General features: G+C 36.3%; 2 protein-coding genes and 1 non-coding gene across 4 annotated transcripts; all 3 read left to right on the plus strand.

The window, feature by feature from the left end:
* Nucleotides 1-389: 389 nt before the first annotated feature.
* Nucleotides 390-8,377, plus strand: LOC111786067 (GDT1-like protein 1, chloroplastic). Of its 2 annotated transcripts, none has more exons than XM_087117027.1 (12): nucleotides 390-678; nucleotides 1,162-1,246; nucleotides 2,169-2,459; nucleotides 2,727-2,780; nucleotides 3,318-3,379; nucleotides 3,797-3,865; nucleotides 4,124-4,175; nucleotides 4,311-4,385; nucleotides 5,059-5,188; nucleotides 5,668-5,738; nucleotides 6,578-6,625; nucleotides 8,219-8,377. In XM_087117027.1, the coding sequence occupies exons 1-12, from the start codon at nucleotides 524-526 to the stop codon at nucleotides 8,288-8,290; spliced, it is 1,164 nt and encodes a 387-aa protein (XP_086973153.1). In that variant the 5' UTR covers nucleotides 390-523; the 3' UTR covers nucleotides 8,291-8,377. The 2 variants fall into 2 exon arrangements, with proteins under 2 accessions (XP_086973153.1, XP_086973154.1); XM_087117028.1 differs by lacking the exon at nucleotides 8,219-8,377 and adding an exon at nucleotides 6,717-7,008.
* A 5,261-nt stretch (nucleotides 8,378-13,638) lies between these two features.
* On the plus strand, nucleotides 13,639-17,851 carry LOC111808504 (uncharacterized). Its single transcript, XM_023694519.2, has 2 exons — nucleotides 13,639-13,800; nucleotides 15,173-17,851. Exon 2 carries the CDS (start codon nucleotides 15,493-15,495, stop codon nucleotides 17,506-17,508), a length of 2,016 nt encoding a protein of 671 aa, XP_023550287.2. The 5' UTR covers nucleotides 13,639-13,800; nucleotides 15,173-15,492; the 3' UTR covers nucleotides 17,509-17,851.
* A 710-nt stretch (nucleotides 17,852-18,561) lies between these two features.
* Nucleotides 18,562-18,633, plus strand: TRNAG-UCC (transfer RNA glycine (anticodon UCC)). Its single transcript has one exon. It is a non-coding gene; the product is annotated as a tRNA-Gly (tRNA).

Here is an 18,633-nt window from a genome sequence, read left to right on the forward strand (position 1 = left end):
GCATTTGTTAGATCGTACTTGCAATAGCCATTGGCTTTATAGCCTCGGTCAGTTGACAAGTAGATGTTCATTTGAGAAAGAAGGGAGGACAATGAGCGGGTGGTTGAGAGTTATGCCGATCGGAGTGAAAGTCAAAGGGAGTCTACTTTTGTCTTTCCATCGAACAAGACATTGACTTCGATGTTCTTACCTTTTCCTCGGAGGGCTGTCTTTTTTTTTTTTTTTTTTTTTTAATCAGCCCTTTTTATTATTTATTATTCTCATTTTATATTTATTATTATTTTATTTAATTCAGTCGTTTGATATCGCAAAGGGCTGGATGGCCCATGCGGCTCAATATTGGGCCGTAAGCCCGTAGGCCCAATGGGAACGGATAAAAAGATAAAGTGCAGTTGGGACCGTTGGCGCCTCACAGTCGGTCGTTGCTTCTTCTTCCCGGCCTGGCATTTCTTCACTCCCTCCCTCTCGACCTTTCGTTTTCGACTGAAAGATTCAGAGCAGAAACGGAGGGGATTGACGAACAATGCCAGCCATAACTCTTTCACAGTTCACATTTCGTCCTCCTTCACCCTCTTCATCTCCCAAATCCGTACCTACTTGTTTGGTTTCTCTTAGCTCTCCTTGCAGGAAACTGTCTTCTAAACTCTCGCTTCATGAATCTGTTCCCGTTCTTTTCAGGTAATTCTGATTCTTTTGATTTTTGTGTATCTATGTATATATGAATTAGGTCCTTGTTTTGATATCTGAGCGGAGAACATCAGGGAATAGCGGCTTTAGATTCTTTGTTTGTAGGGTAGAATGAATGTCTGCTAGAAACAAACTGTGGGAGAGAATGAGATGCGTATTCAGTTTTGCGGTGGCTGCCTGATTGATGTGTGTGTGTTTGGGACTGGTTTATTTTGAGAGATTTCTTGAAGACTAAGCTCCAGTAGGAGATGAAGCAAATTGACTATATATTCATCACACTTCTTTAAATTTTTTTAAACTGGAAAATTGGTTTAGTGAAGAAGAAGCTAGCAAAGGAATTTTGTTTATAATTTTGAGGAGTGAGAGAGAAACAAGAAACAGAAAATGAATGACAAATGATCTCTGAAATGTAATGCCGTTCAGACTTCAGAGAAGGTATGAATTCTTTGATCTGTTCTTGTTTTATTGATATAGGTTTTCAAGTGGTTGCCAGGCCACAACTCGCAAAGAGCGGTATTGGCGCAAATCAGAAGTGGTTTCGAAATATTATGATCGCCAAGTAATTTTCTCCCGTTTCCCTTTTTTCCTTTCTCATTTTCTTTGCAATCCAACTTACGTTGTGAGTGTTGGATGATGGAAGTCCCACATCGACTAATTTAGGGAATGATCATGGGTTTATAAGTGAGGAATGCTAACTCCATTGGTATGAGGCCTTTTGGGGAAACCCAAAACAAAGCCATGAGTGCTTATGCTCAAAGTGGACAATATCATACCATTGTGGAGAGTCGTGTTCGTCTAACATGGTATTAGAGCCATGCCCTAAACTTAGTCGTGCCAATAAATTGGTAAATCCTCAAATCCTCAAATATCGAACAAAGAACTCCTAAAGAAAAGGAGTCAAGCCCCTCCTCGAAGGCAGTCAAAAATGACTAAGACTCCAAAGGAGTCGAGCCTCGATTAAGGGGAGGCGCACTTTGTTCGAGGGGAGGTGTTGGATGATGGAAGTCCCACATTGACTAATTTAGGGAATGATCATGGGTTTATAAGTGAGGAATGCTAACTCCATTGGTATGAGGCCTTTTGGGCTTTTGGGGAAACCCAAAGCAAAGCCATGAGAGCTTATGCTCAAAGTGGACAATATCATACCATTGTGGAGAGTCGTGTTCGTCTAACAGTGAGAACTTAATAATTAGATACTTTTATACTTCTGAATACATATGTAAGCTTAATGGTATTGGTAGTGTACTTAGATTGTGTACATGTAATTTTGGAACATGTAATCGTGTGTGGTTGTGACGAACCCCTCTGTAGTCGGTTCTGTTTATTGTTTTGGGGGGATTAAAGATATGATAATGTAAGACAGTTTCTTATATCTCTTTTAGTTACCTATATATTTTTTTTTATAGATGTGGACGTATAAAATGTAACATTTTCAGGTTCATTTCATGCATACTCGTCCATTGAGATAAATTGTCTTCCAGGAACTTCTTCGTCGTGACTACTGCAGCTGTGAATTATCTACAAGATCAGTAACTGTTATGGATAATCCTTGTGCCTTTGAGAAGTCACTGGCAAAGGGAATTCATGAAAATATAGATAACCATGAATCTAGCAGTGCAGTCAGCAGTTCAGTTATGAAGTTTATGCTCCTGTCTGGTTTCTTCATACTTCAAAACTCTCAGCAGGCATTAGCCGGTTCAGATGTTGCTACTGGGTTGCAGTCAGTCCCTGTTCTGGGAGACCTTGGTGATATTAGCACAGGTTTTGCTTCAGTTAGTAAATCACTCCTTATAACTTTTATGAATCTGTATTTTTAATGCTGAAGGAAGCCTAGCTGTAGTTTGGTTTCTTTGTGGAGACTTCGTGGTGGAACTTTGACATCTCGTGTACAGTTTTGAAAGTCGTATGTCTTTGACTGCAAATAAAATTATAATATTATTGGTTGATTTTGAGCTAAAGTTTAGAGTAATGAATTTAAGCTTGGAGTATGATGTGAATTTGAAGAATCATACTTATGTTATCACTCTTTCTTCATGCAGGCGTTTTTGCTAATCTTTTTCTCAGAACTAGGGGACAAGACTTTTTTCATTGCAGTAAGTGCCAAATGAATTAATTTCTGGTGGGAAAAAGAAACTTTGTAATACGAATGGGCTTGTGAGATATCCCACATCGGTTGGAGAGGAGAACGAAACATTTCTTATAAGGGTGTGGAAACTTCTTCTTCGAAGACACGTTTTAAAACCGTGAGGCTGACGACAATATGTAACGGACCAAAGCGGACAATATCTGCTAGCGGTGGGCTTGGGCTCTTACAAATGGTATCAGCACTAGAGACCGGGCAGTGTGCTAGCGAGGACGCTAGGCCCCCAAGGGGGTGGTGGATTGTGAGATCCCACGTTGGTTGGAGAGGGGAACAAAACATTTCTTATAAGGGTGTAGAAATCTCTTCCTCGCATACGTGTTTTAAATCTGTGATTTTGACGGCGATATGTAACGGACCAAAGCGGAGAATATCTGCTAGTGGTGGGCTTGGGCGATTACAGCTTGAATTATTTATTTTTCTGACCTGCTGTCCTGATTATGATAGGGTATGGTGCTTTTCCTAATTCTATGTTTACTGTCTTCTGTAGGCTCTTCTAGCAGCTAGGAACTCTGCTGCTATTGTTTTTGCTGGAACTTTTGGTGCACTTTCGTATGTTATTTCACCATGGCTGACTATGTATTTTTGTTTTTCATTGCCACACCCCTTCGGACAAATTCGTATCTGTTATCCAATCCCATTTGACATAGAATTATTTACCTAATGACAGCTAGCAGGAGCATCATGTCGGTAACCATGAGCTTGCAGTTTCCTTATATTTGTGCATAGTAACTCGATATGCTTCAAGATTTTTCTTGAAGAATCTTTATAATTAAAAATAATCATGAAAGGCATGCTTTACTAGCAAAATGCGAAATATCATGAATAAATTGGGGCGCCTGGCAATTATTTTAATTAAAAAACAGACGATTCATAGGCATTATATACGAAAATGATCTGTGGTTGATATCTCAAGAAAACATGGAAAATTGCTTATCAAATTTTTCAAGAGTTGTTTGTCCATGGCAGGGCAATGACCATCATATCTGTTGTTCTTGGACGAACTTTTCACTATGTTGATGAGGTTCTTCCATTCAGGTACGTTCCTTGTGATAAGCAATATGAAGAAATCAAGAGTTTGATTTCTTAAACTGTTCTGTTAAATTGTTAATGCACCATCAATCCAAAATGGCTGAGATTTACACATGGTCCCAAATGAAATCGTGGATTGGGATCATTCATTTATTTTTTCAATTTATGGTTTGAGTGAATATCTAATTTCGATTCCTCTTAAAAAATTCCATTTATCATCAACATATTTGATTCTTTATCTCCATTACTTATACATGATCACAGGCTTGGTGGTAGTGATTTACCAGTTGATGATATTGCAGCTGTCTGTCTTTTGGTCAGTACTGTCGTTTAGTGACAAAACAACTTTTTTGCTTGCTACACACAAAAGTCGCTACATACTTAGAAAATAACCTAATTCAAACTCTAATGCTTTTTACGGATGTAATTGAATGATTGTGACTGATTTCAGGTGTATTTTGGAGTTACGACTTTGCTTGATGCCAGCTCAAGCGATGGACTAAAGGCAGAAGATGAGCAGAAGGAGGTAATCCCTTATACTAATGTCTGACGTCTGTGACAGTGGCCTACAAAAAATTTAGTATTCTAACCCTTGGTGTAGTGGCTAACCGCCATGAGGGTATGAAATACAGGAAGAGACCTTAGATAAATGTAATAACTACTATGATTTAACGAAAATTATATGTTTTCACATCCAAAAAGGAAAACATACTATTTGAACTATTTTGAAAAATACATTGGTTCTTAATATCATGACCTTGGACTACCAGTGTTCTTAATATCATAAAAGTATATTTCAAGATGTTTTTAGGCAAATTATGCTTACCACAGTGCAGGGTGAAGAGCACTTCTCCGAAGGCTCTGTGTCCATGGACTATGGTGGTGGAATTTTTCTGCTTTTATAACATAGTGCTTTGTAACTTTATTCTTTTAAAAAATTATTATTTTTTGTTTTCTTTTCATTCAGATGACTCTAAGATTAAACAGTTTCTTTTTTGTTCGTTCTGGGAGAGTGTGAAGAACTGAAATGGTAAATATTGAAGGTCTAGAAAAGTAGTTTTGAAACTACTGTAAACACCAACTTTTTTCCCTTTAGAGAATTCTACAAAGTCACCAAAAACCAGATGTACTTATGTGATTGGATTCAGTAGCTGAAAGTATGTCAGAAAATAACAGTTTTGTTTTAAAATCTGAATCAGGCAGAGTTGGCTGTCTCAAAGTTCTCAGGAAATGGTGCTGGGATATTAGCTGCTGCCAGTACTGTCGTCAGCACCTTTGCATTAGTATTTGTTGCTGAGTGGGGCGACAAGTCATTTTTCTCTACAATTGGTAATTGGAAAGTCTATTGTATCAATTATTTTATTGAAATCTTCTACTAAAACTGCAATATTAAATCTTGAAATTTGATTGTTTATATGATAGGATGGCCAAGTAGTTTTCCCTCCTTTCTCCTTTCGCTTATATCCTCATTTGTTTGTTAATGAAGAAAAGATTAAGATTGATCGAAATACAAATGAACTAGACTGACAAATGTAAACTGTATTCATCTTTCCACACTGTTCTTTAGAATTAAGAAAGAATTAACCATTAACATTTTATATAAAATTGTCCTTGGAATAAGCTTCTGGGAAAACCCAAGCAAGCGCGAAGTTTCTTTTTCCTCATTCAATAGTTTATGTGGACCAAGATTGTAGTCTTTTATTTAAATCATTGAATTTGGTGTTGACAAGAAATTGCAAGTGCTTTTCCGATTTAGTACTTCCTCCTACATCTGAACTCAAAGCTATATTTTTTCTGGCATTATGTAGCCCTTGCTGCTGCTTCTTCTCCCCTCGGAGTCATTGGAGGTGCACTAGCTGGTCATGGTTTTGCAACATTGGTAATTTCTATACTTTTAACAGCATCCAGTTACTTCATTTTTGTTTAAACATTACTTTAACCTGTTGATTAAACCAGACTTCTCAGTGGGAAAGTTGATCAGTAAGATATAGGTAAACAGTTCTGTGTGTCTACAAAATCACGAACGGTAACTACCCAAGCCCACCGCTAGTAGATATTGTCCTCTTTGAGCTTTTCCTTTCAAGTCCCTCAAGGTTTTTAAAACGTGTATGCTAGGGAGAAGTTTCCACACCCTTATAAAGAATGCTTCATTCTCCTCCCCAACCGATATGGGATCTCACAATCCTCCCACCTTCGAGGCCTAGCGTCCTTGCTGGCACACCGTCTTATGTCCACCTCCCTTTGAGACTCAGCTTCCTCGCTAGCATATCGTTTGGTGTCTAGCTTTGATACCATTTGTAACTGCCCAAGCCAACTGCTAGTAGATATTGTCTTTTTTGGGCTTTCCTTTTCAGGCTTCCTCTCAAGGTTTTTGAAATGCGTCTGCTAGGGAGAGGTTTCCACACCCTTGTAAAGAATGTTTCGTTTTCCTCCCCAACCAATGTGGGATCTCACACAAACCTTCTATTTGTGGTTGTTATATTAAGTTGAATCTTATGCGCGTACTGCATGTGGGTCTATCGATTGGGGGCAAGTTCAGTAGATGAATTTAATGGGAAGAACACGTTAAATACTTCTTTAGAATAATATACTTGCATATGTGTGCTTGTGGATATATATTTATACACACATATATGGCGTGTACCAAATCCTCAGTATCTATTTATCATCCTCACTTGTCAAGTTGCCAGTTCTTTTATTCGATTTTGATATCCGCAGCTTGCAGTTCTAGGAGGTTCTTTGCTAGGGACATTTTTATCAGAGAAGGTAAGATGATCATTCATTCTTTGTCCACTTTCTTCACGTCTATGCCATTTATGAATGCTCACTACTATATCTACTGCACATTATGCTTCAGGAGGATGAACTCGTTGTCTTACACACAGTGAACTTAACATGAATTTCGTGCTCCCTAAGTTATCTCTCTCTCATTTGTCCCTCTAAAATGTTCAGTGTGGTTTGAAAGGCCAACCAGCCAGGATTATGATATGACAACACCTTCATTTTTTTTTTCTTTTTGTCTTTTATTCCATTTGGGGGGGCGGCTGTATTGAGATCAGTATTCCCCCCAAAAGAAAAAAAAGAGAGAATCGATCCTTGCATGATTACTTTTTCAATAAAGTAAATTTAGGGGTTTTGTAGGAGTAAAATATTTCCATAGCTTTTCAATTATTGACACAAGTTTAGGAGGAAAGGATAATCAGTGAAAAATTATTCGTCGAACTTCTCTTTTGAATGTCCTAAAAAGTTGTCTTATGTCTCCATAAAAGAGAGGGCAATAATTCGAAGTAATTATTGTTTGAAATCCCATTTGCTTCCTCTAAATCTCTTCCTCCCGAGCTCCCAGCCAAATATGAAAAAGAATAGAATATCGATGAAGCACTTATCCTTTGTTATCTTTTCCTTCTGGAATCTGGATATATCCTATTTTTATTGTGACTGTATTCTTTCTTCCCCCGCCAGAATTCCAAAGCAAAGCAATCAAAGCCCACCACTAGCGGATATTGTTTTCTTTGGGCTTTCCCTTTCGAGCTTCCTCTCAAAGTTTTTAAAACGCGTCTACTAGGGAGAGGTTTCCACACCCTTATAAGAAATGCTTCATTTCCCTCTCCAACCGACGTGGGATCTCACAATCCAACCCCCTTGGGGGCCCAGCGTCCTCGCTGGCACACCGCCCGGTCTCTAGCTCTGATATCATTCGTAACAGTCCAAGTCCACCGCTAGCAGATATTGTCCTTTTTTAGGCTTTCCCTTTCGAGTTTCTCCTCAAGGTTTTTAAAACGTGTTTACTAGGGAGAGGTTTCCACATCCTTATAAGGAATGCTTCGTTCCCCCTCCTCAACCGATGTGGAATCTCACAATCATACGAATGCAAATAGTTCCTTCCTAGTAGCCCATTGTAGTGTCTCTTCTTATATTCAAGCACATGATCTTTTCTTATTTTCTTGATGCTGTCAGTGGGTATGTTCTCTTCGCCAGTCAAGCATTATGTTACCCAAATGGGCTTATCTTGAACCACTCTACATGCACATAATCCAGCCAATAAATCTTAATTTTTCCACCGTCCAAGCTACCGAGTGTCATTTAGCATAATTGATGTGCAATTTAACAGCATCCTTCCATATATGCTTTAGAAAGGTTCCATCCATTAGTAGTGGAACGCTACAAATTTCTGGAACAAGAAAGTTCTATGCTTCTCAGTCTTCCTAACTTGCAACTATTAATAACAAGTCTAGGCCCACTACTGTGCTTCTAACTCAAGTTGCCTATCTTTATCTCAAAACTGGAGAATATTCTTATTCCTGGAACTTACGTAAACAAAGGAAGTTCTTATTCTAACATAAACCGTTTTATTTGCAGATTATTGCATATGTTGGAGGTGTTCTTTTTCTCGTCTTCGCTGCCGTAACTTTAGTCGAGATAGTAAACTAGAAACTGTAATATTTGGAACTCTTTTCTTGACATGATTTGTGAATTAACTTGTTTTCTTTGTGGAATAAAGATATATATCTTAGCAAAGATTTATGGGTTATGCACGTCAAGTGTGAGCGGAGGAGAAGAGAGTTCAATCAGATCATATAAAGCTAACATATCTCAGAATCTAGTGCTTGTGTGGCTTTGGACTTCTTATCCTTGTTGGATGTGACAATGAGAGGTTGGCCATATTTTCTGAGTGTTTTAAGAACTATTTTTGGTAAATAAGCTTTTGAAAACTTATTTAGTTGGTTTCTTGATTTGAGAAACTTGAATTTTTGAGTGATGCCATGAGGCGGATCATAGTTGGTCGAGGGTTTTAGGGTTCTTTATACGTGTCATAGTCTCATGTCGAATCTTTTGTACGAGGTTATAAAGGAACAACAAATACATCTGTCTCAAGCATATACCCTCGACCAAATAGGATCTGAGGTTGAAGTTTCCTACTCCGTCCATATCCAAATGTCCTTCAAATTTTAACACGAGATGTGAGGTTATAAAGGACAAACTTCATTCAACGTATGTAAAATCTAATTATTCATATTTGTGTAGAATGTTCATTTCTCTATCAATCCAAAAGTGCTTCGAAAGTACTTGAAAGACGATAGAAATTCTACTTTGATTCATTTTGGTTCATGTACTTTCAACTTTTGTTCATTTTAGTCGATGTAGTTTTAAAACGTCTGTTTTGATGTAAAACTAAAGGTATGCCTCTCTTTCTTTATCCGCCAATCACTTTTCCACTATGGCTCCTTACTATGTTCTATCCCAAAACCACCACTCACTCACTCTTCTCCTTTCCTCTCTCTACTCTACATGTGATTGGGAGCTGAGATATTTCTTTTGGACTAAATATCATGGTGCAATTCTTTTCTACCTTTCATTTTACTTTCAAAACGTTTCAAATGGTATATTTTAGTTACAATATTCTTACATTCTTCTCTAGTGAGACGAGAACAAACATTTCTTCATCGTCCTATTGTGGGAATGCAAAAAGGTCAAAAATCTAAACCATTTTCAAAAGGAAAGGATTCCCGTGGCCCGAACGAGAGCAAAGGCGGTAGGGCAGTAAAAGAAAGAAACGAGGGAGACGACAGTACTAATCATTATTGCTGAGGTGTCAACAAAGCCAGGTAGTGGAAATCACAGATAATCTCAGAATTGCTGTGGTTATTCTTCTGGTACACTAACACTAAGTGAATCTCGATCAATAGGAGTCTTTACAGGAGAATCTCAGTAAATGAATTAGCAGCTTTACCGGAGAGGAGAGTAAGTGAAAGAAAGGATCTTGACTCAGTAGCAGTTCAAGCAAGAAGGTTCAGGTTTTCGGTTTCATCTTGAGTTGAGGATTGACTGACTGTTCAGGATCATTAAAGGTTCAGGGGCAAGATCATTCATCTTTCATTTTCTTCTTCAATCAATGAATTAGCTTAGTGCTTGGCACGCTAACAAAATCTAGAAAGAAGACTTGTACTCGACTCGATTGAAATCAAGCTCATTTAGTTGTCTTTGTGAGATGTCTCACAAGGGTTTACTCTTAGGTGCAATTCCCGTAAAATCAAAAGGCTTACGTGGGTTGTGAACATTTAGGTTGATCTTATTTTTGCTTATATACGACTATCGAGAGTTTGACCTTGTTTCTTTTAATGAGTTCGAGTTTAATCATATTAACCATAATCGATATGTGTGTGTGGATAAGGGGAATATAATATAGTATAAACAAAGAATATACCACATTTTGTCTCTTTTTTCTTTTCTTTTTTTTTTTTTTTTTTTTTTTTTTTGTGAAGTGGCAACATTGTAACGACATGGGTTGTTTTTCTCTGTTTACTTTTGATCAACTGTACTGTCCAAGAGAGCTTTTGCAAACCAACTATGGCTGCTCTCCACTTACCTCTACGCCATTGGCCGACAAAAAACAAAAGAACAAAGAATTTAAGATTAAAATATTATAGAATTCATCGAGTGTTGCACGTGTAAAGATTACATGGTAACTTTATCTTTTAAACTATTTCAAGATTACACGTGTAAAAATTACAATATTTCGTTATGAGTAGAGATGTCTACAAAATGAGCCAGGAACGAGACTTCTTTAAGAATAGGGATAAATTATCAATAATTTTAAATTATTGGATAAATTTTCATGACCTATCAATTTAGAACATTTGCTACACTAAATAAGGTATAATCCGAACTAGGTTTTTAGGATAAAGATTTGATCTAATTCAAGATGAAACATGTGCAATAATAGAGCCCTTGTTGATCTCGAGGGACGAAGATAGCTACGGGTTAGAAGTGCTAGAATCCATAAACGTTATATTTTATTAAAAATAATGATTTTTTTCGGTTGCAAAGTTATTAAATTATTAATTAAAAAAATACAAAAGAAAAATACATTATTTTGTCTATGACGGCTGATATTAATGATTATTTAATCCACAAAGTTTGGAATAAAACATTTTTTAGTTTTGGAAATTTTAAAACTCCACCCTTTGAAATTATTTTTTAAATTTCAAACTTAAAATACCAAATAAAACCAAAAATAAAATTGCCAAAATTAAAATAAATTTATGAGAAAAAAAAAATAATAATAATAAAAAAATCATAACGTAGGACTAGAGTTGGTTGGCGTGCCATTGGCACGTGCGCCTGAGATTCCACAGGAATATTTTGTACGCATATTCCGATGCCGCAGCACTCTATAATATAAATATATATATATATATATATATATATATTTATTTTAAGAAAAAAAAAATATCCCAAGTTTCTTATTTGGTATTAGGAGATATTTGAGATTTATTAAAAATATAAAAACTATATAATATATAAATGCAAAGTCGATTCCATTAGAAATACCTTCTAATTTAATTACTGGTAAGAAGATTTTCAATAATAATATTATTACATTTAAAATAATTTCGTTCAGATTTGTGTCTATTTATTCTTTAAATTTTAATATTTTGGGTCTCTAGTAATTTTATATAAAAAAAATCTATAAATAATTTATTAGATATAAAATTAAATTTTATTGGAGAGAAATTAAATTTATAGTAAATAATAAATTTAAAAAATAAATGAAAAAGGTAAAGATAGTGGCGAAGATGTGGGATGGGTTGGCTTTCTCACCTCCACTCTTTAATTTCTTGGTAAACATCGCTCCTTCCCAAAAATATCAAACCTTTTTTTTTTCTTTTTTAAATAAAAATAATTCAATTTATTTTCTTTTCCTTTACTTTCCTTACAATATTACACAAATTCGAATTTATCCCTTTTATTATTTTTTTATATTTAATATTATTCCTTTTACTTTCGTTGTGAAATTTACAGAAAAATAAAAATAAAAATAAAAATAAAAAACCAAAAGTCCATTTCATAATGATTTTGTCTTTTATTTTTTATTTTGACGAGTTTTGATTTTTTGTAAAGTAAATAAAAATGTAGTGTTTATAAATTTAGTTTTCATGAAAATAATAACAAAAAATTTAGATAATTATTTTATTTTTGTTGTTAATTTTTTAAAAATAAAAATTATGTTTGGTTTCTTTCATTAATTCTTAAATAAATATTTGAGTTCGTATTTATTTATTTTTATTTTAAAAAACTATATAAAATAATAGATAAAAGTAAAAATTACTAATTCAATGAGAATAAAAGAAAATTTTAATTTAAGAATTAGGAGAAAATAAAATTATGAATTATAAAATAGAATAATTCCAATGGGGCCAAGCGAATTTAAACCCTTAATTTTTTCCTCTTCCTTTTTAAAACCTTTTTTTTTTTTTTTTTTTTTTTGTTAAAAAACGACGCCGTAGCGAGAATTCAACAGAAATAAAATCTTAATTTAAAAAAAGGGAGAGGATGGGGTGGAGATTGAAGAACACGCGAGGGAAGCAGCGCGTGGAAGAGTATCGTTATTGAAATCAGGAAAACCGCGGCAGCAAAAAAAAAAAAAAAAAGAAAGGAGCTGCGAATCGGCGCGGAGAACGAAGAGAAACGTGGAAGTCAAAGGGAGAAGAGAAGTGGGGACCACAGAGACGAAAAACGAGCGGTGACGAGGCGCTGCCGACTCATAAAGACATGGTAATTGTGTTGACGTGTCACCTTTTATATTCCCGATTTCGTATCGCCACGCCGCCCTCTTCACCTAACCCACTTCCCCCACGTTTACCGTTTCAGCGGTTTCCCGGTTTCACTGCTCTTTTAATTTTATAATATTTTAATTTTTTATATTTTTAATTTTGATCATTTAGTTACAAAAAATTATCCAAATCAATTAATTTAATATATTATTTAAATTATAAAAATATCCTCAATATACCTTTAAATTTTAAAAATTCTAAAATTTTAAAAAAATTTAAAAACTTTTATTTAATTTTTCAAAATGTTTAAAAATTACCTTGAATTTTCAAAAATTTCATTAATATTTTTAAATTTTTCTTAAAAATTTAAAAATACCTAGGGTTAGTATCATATTTTAAAATACTTCTCAGATTTTTTTTAATTTAAGAATATTATTGAAATTCTAAAAATTTAAGAATATTTATTAGACAAAAAAATACAAATTTTTTAGATATATATATATTAATTTAGTCTATTATTTATTTATTTAAAAAAAAAAAAAAACACTGTGGAGTGAAGTCCATCCATTGAATGGATTTAATCCGCAGAAGCGACCAAATTCATTTCCCCGAATTATATAATTATTAAAAAGAAATAAATGATTTTTTTTCCATTTTTTTTTAACTGAGCAAATAAAGGATCCTTTATCTTTATGATCCCTACGTATTTTTTTAATATTTTTCATCGTGATCTCCAATCTGCCACCATTTTAATTTTAATTCTTATTAATAATATCATTTTTAAAGCATTATTATTATTATTATTATTATAATACGACCTCAAATGTCGTCTTGTCACAGTACAACTCGTCCAATTTTTTATATGTATTATTTTAATTCAATTATTCCAATCCCTTTTAAAAAAAAATTCTTCTTTAAGACGTAGACGATTTTTATATATAAATAACGTAAAACTATATTGTAACGGTAAGAAATTCTATTAAACATTATATTATATTTATTATTGAATTTATTAAAAATTTATTCAGAATTAATATTTTTTTATAAAATAAATGAAAAGGATTGAAATTGAGAGAATTATTTAAAAGAAAAAAAAAAAAGAAAGAAAAATGAGGCGCGTGGATGAAGACAAACGAACTTTCCCGGTTTGGGGAAACCGAACCGGGTTTGGGGGGATTAAACGTGCAGCCTGTTCTCCTCTAAATGCGCGTTACATCCACTCGTTTTGAGCATCTCTGTAGAACTGTGAGCGCATTTGTATGTCTCTTTCTCAATCTAACCCTTTGCCTCATCCCTCTCTTCCTTCTCCGCCGGCGCCTCCATCTCCCTTAAATTCTCCGCCTTCTCTTCCCCAAATCCCCGCATGAAATTTGATCCAACTCTCAGGTTTGTTTTCTACTTACTTCTCCTATCCTTCCTCTGTTTCTCTTCTTCAATCGTTCATTGATTCTTGTTTCTTTCCTTTACTTTCTTTCAACTTGTATCTTTCTGCTCTGTGCTTGTTTGTTTCCCCTGTTTCGTGTTGCTGTGGAAGCAGGGAACGTGTTGGGGGGTTTTTGCGTATGAGGAATTTCTCGTCTGCTTTTGTTGTTTTTTGTTTTTGAATTTTCTGGATTCATTCACCCTGCAAGTGAAAGCGATTTGGTTTCTAATTTTGGTTTTGTTTTTGTTTTTTCCCCTCGCTCTGGTTATTTCTGTTTCTTTCTATGAATTTGACATGCACAGGATTCGTTTTGGTTGAGTTATGCGGAGAATTTGTGAATTATGTGTTATGAAGCTTTGAGATGCATTTCAATTCACTGGGGAATGTTTTTTTCTCTATTGAATTAAGCTAAATTTTATTAGAAATGTCGACAAATCTACTCTCTTGGTCTCACTCTTTAACATATCATTGACTCGAGCTAGTTCATGTTTTAGATTGAAGACTGATGGAACAAGTGGGGTTTTATTTAGTTTTCTCTGTTACAATTTGGAAGTCAATTCAGCCCAAATTCTCCCCCTTCTATAAAAGAAAAGAACAATACGAATAAAGAACCGTATTCAAGTTCAAAATTTAGTATTAGATGTTCTGGTTGTGGCTTACAGCTGAAAAAGGTTATTTCTCTCATCCATCTGCACTCTTACAGCAATCAAACAGTTGAAATATTAATTATGTCATGCTGGCTGGCTATTTGTTTCATTATTTTTCTTGAATTTCTCACGTCACCTCCTAGGATCCTTCTGCGTGCTATTGTTAAATTCATCTTTGGTGTGTAGATTTAATGTTGTCTTTCTGTTTACTGTAATCAACTTGATCTATTAGAAAAATTTGCATATAAACAATTGGATGCCTTTTCATCGAGTTAATAGCAATATGTGGAGCTGTGGAGTCTTACTGTGTGCTCAAGTTTGTGCATCTAACAGTTTCTTTGTATTTTAACCATTACCTCAATCGGTCTTTTTCAGAGCTATCGTCCTACTTAACAAAATATTCTTGTGATAGGGCTTGTTCCTAGTCAGAAACAAAGTGAAATCACCTTTCCTATTCTTTTAGAATATGTGACTAAGAAAGATGTTCGCTTCTTAAAATATCCCATATACGTGGGCAAACATACTTAAACCTCTCCATGCTATTTCCTTTTCAGTTAAGTTTAGTTGATTGATGTATGACAGCACTTTACCATCTTCCTTCTTGTTTATTTTATTATCTCTTCTAGAACAGATCAGCACAAGTTCTTTAGTGAACTATAGTTTTTAATCAATGGAATTGTTGGTGCAGGTTGATTGATAACCAATATGCCTCTTTAGAAGTTTCAAGTTTCCTTTGATTCATCAATATTTGGTGCATGTGATACGCTGAAGGTCTTATTCAATTGTAAAAGATGGATAGGTGTGACACTTCAGGATTTGTTAGTGGGGGCGGTATCTTCTTTTTCAGAAACAATTCATCCTAGTTCCTTAGCTTCTTTTTATTTTTCCTCAACATATTAGAAAATAAAATAGAACTAGTTTCATAGCTTTTCATTTTTAAATCCCGGAAGTCAGGGAGGCTGGTCTAATTCAATTCGGTCTTGGTAACAATATTTTAACTATAATTTAATGGGCTCGAGCGTTCAGAACTTGAATTTTGCTGCCAATTATTCTTTGAATGTACTAAAGATTCTGGGGAAGTCTTTCCAAGATGGAAAAACTGGAGCTGGAGACAGTGCAGATACTATTCTGCGACTTGATTCTACTGGTACTGGATCTTCGGTCCCCTGTAGGTCCATGTCGAAGGGAATGAAACGGAAGTGGAGTTTGGTTGAGAAATCCGTGGGTGGTCGGTCAGTTGGGTCTTCTTTGTCTCTTGGGTTTGTTCATTCCTCAAGTTCTTCTGATAGTAAGGGGAGTTCAGCAACTGAATGCACCAGAGTGTCCTCTGCTAAAGACACCGATGAGGAATCCTCAATGATACTTGATCTGGATTTTTCTCTCAATCTTGGTAATGATAAGGTAGCTAGCCCTAAAGAACCTGCCAATAAGTCGCTTAAAGTACATAAATTTAAACCGAAGGATGACTTGGAGTTGAGTCTCTCAACTGGGCTATGCGAATCTGATGTCACTTCAATTTATCAGGGTATTCCTTCACTTCAGTTGTCAATGGAGAAACCATTGACATTTGTTGAAACCTTAAACACAGATGATGGAGAAACATCATGTGGTTGGAAGCCAGGAACCGTCCAGCCAGTCATTTCTACCTCGTTGAATCCTCAGGTTGGCTACATTTTTCACCCAGTTACTGAGAAAGTGATGCCACCTGCAAATGTTCCAGACCTTTCCTCAAGCGTTTTAACCGTACCCAAAAGCTCAGTCACCTGTACTTCCGGGATAACACAACAGCTTCAAGAACGATTTAGTCGTAGTAGTAATTCCAAGATATGTCAAGTTGATGGATGTGGCAAGGGAGCCAGAGGTGCTTCTGGCCGTTGCATATCACATGGTGGCGGTCGGAGGTGTCAGAAACCTGGATGTCACAAGGGAGCTGAGGGTCGCACTGTATACTGCAAGGCCCATGGAGGTGGACGGCGATGTCAACATTTGGGTTGTACCAAGAGTGCAGAAGGACGCACAGACTATTGTATTGCCCATGGTGGGGGTCGAAGATGCAACAGTGAAGGATGCACTCGAGCGGCAAGAGGGAAATCAGGATTATGCATTCGTCATGGTGGTGGCAAGAGATGTCAAAAGGAGAACTGTACCAAGAGTGCAGAAGGCCTCTCCGGTCTTTGCATCTCTCATGGTGGTGGTAGGCGATGCCAAACGCCTGGGTGCACTAAAGGCGCACAAGGGAGCACCATGTACTGCAAGGCTCATGGTGGGGGTAAAAGGTGTACGTCTCCTGGTTGTACCAAAGGTGCTGAAGGTAGCACCCCATTTTGCAAGGGCCATGGTGGTGGTAAAAGGTGTGGATTCCAAGGAGGTGGTATTTGTACAAAGAGCGTCCATGGGGGTACCAACTTCTGTGTGGCACATGGTGGGGGCAAGAGATGTGCTGTTCCTGAGTGCACAAAAAGTGCTCGGGGAAGGACAGACTATTGCGTGCGTCACGGTGGGGGAAAAAGATGCAAGTTCGAAGGGTGTGGCAAGAGTGCACAAGGAAGCACAGATTTTTGCAAGGCACATGGTGGAGGAAAGAGATGTTCTTGGGGTCATCCTGGGTCCGAGTATGGCACCCGACCGTGTTGCCCATGCAATTCATTCGCAAGGGGGAAGATGGGTCTCTGTGCACTTCATAGTGGCCTGGTGCAAGACAAGAGGGTTCATGGGGGAGTCTCACTTGGATCTATTATTCAGGAGCCTAATCTCAGTCAGAAGGAGAAGATGAAAGGAGTAGTCAGGGAAGATTACATGAATGAAGATCTCATCAAGGTAGGAGGCAAAGTCGGTCCAAATCTTGCGCATGTTGCAGGCAGTGAAGCAGAAGAATCGTCGATCATTCCCGAAGGTAGGGTGCACGGTGGAAGTTTGCTGGCAATGCTTGCTTGCAGCTCAGGGTTAGGCTCAAGTAGTAGAAATGTAGTTTCTGGTCCTGAGCACTCGATGGAACCTCCCTCCATGCCTCGTAGTTGGGTGTGAAGCAATCTCAGCCTTCCTTTTACGTCCATCTGGTGTTACGAGCATGGTTGGTCGTTCGGTAATGTTGGTCTCTCTCTGTCTCTCTGTCTCTCTCTCCTTGTTTAGTATCTGTCCATTATAAAGCTTGTTATTTATTGGTTCAAATGGAAAGACTCCTTAAGAGTGCTCTATATTGAGAGGGCAAATTCTCAGTATTGGGTTGTTGGTTTGTTGGCTTGTTCTTTCTTGTATATATTCTTTTAGATAATGTATGTGGAACAGGCTTCAAATGCAGCTCAGCAACCTGTAGGTTTGTTAATGTTGTCATTCTGGTTATGGATAAGGGCCCTTTTCCTGTGTCGAAGTTTGAGTTTGATAGCATTTTGGTAACCGTTGAAGTTTGAGTTTGATAGCATTTTGATAACGGTTGAAGTTTGAGTTTGATAGCATTTAGAGTAGTTTTTGAGTCATCGTCGAGATTTGGTTTGATAGCATTAGCTGTCGAAGTTTGATTTGAGTTATCTCGTGAAGTTTTGAAAAAGTAGTTTATTTGTATTAAAAATATTTATAGTTCATTTTTCTCTCTTCTTTCTCCTCCCTACCGTCCTTTCCCCTTCCCTCGTCCGTCCCTTGCCATTATCGTTTATGTGTACTTTTGGTCTTTAAAGTTTGGGATCGATAGCATTTTGGTCGATGAATTTTCAAACTCCAGTCGGTCTCTTTTTTCATATTACATTACTGTAGCTAACAAAAGCTTTTGCCATCGTTATTTACCATTGGTTGGTGTCGAAGGAAGAAAATCATTCTTTAGCTCGACATTTGAACTCAATCAAACATATCTTAGATTTAACGAACACTAATTTATCTCATGTTACAATTAATTTTTTAAAAATAAAAAATTTACCTATACCCCAAACCAACAACATCCCCTATTTCTAAAAATTATTTAAAATAATGAATCCAAAGTTAGCGAGTATATAAAACAAATTAAAATAGACAGAGAACAACGGAAGATTTTGGATTTGGATAAGTTAAAGACTAAATATATAATTTTCCATTTACATTTCATCAACAGCGTTTGTAGTCCAACGGTTAGGATAATTGCCTTCCAAGCAATAGACCTGGGTTCGACTCCCGGCAAACGCA

This window comes from Cucurbita pepo, chromosome 13 (assembly GCF_057944985.1).
Source record: "Cucurbita pepo subsp. pepo isolate OVF chromosome 13, ASM5794498v1, whole genome shotgun sequence".
Lineage (NCBI taxonomy): Eukaryota > Viridiplantae > Streptophyta > Magnoliopsida > Cucurbitales > Cucurbitaceae > Cucurbita > Cucurbita pepo.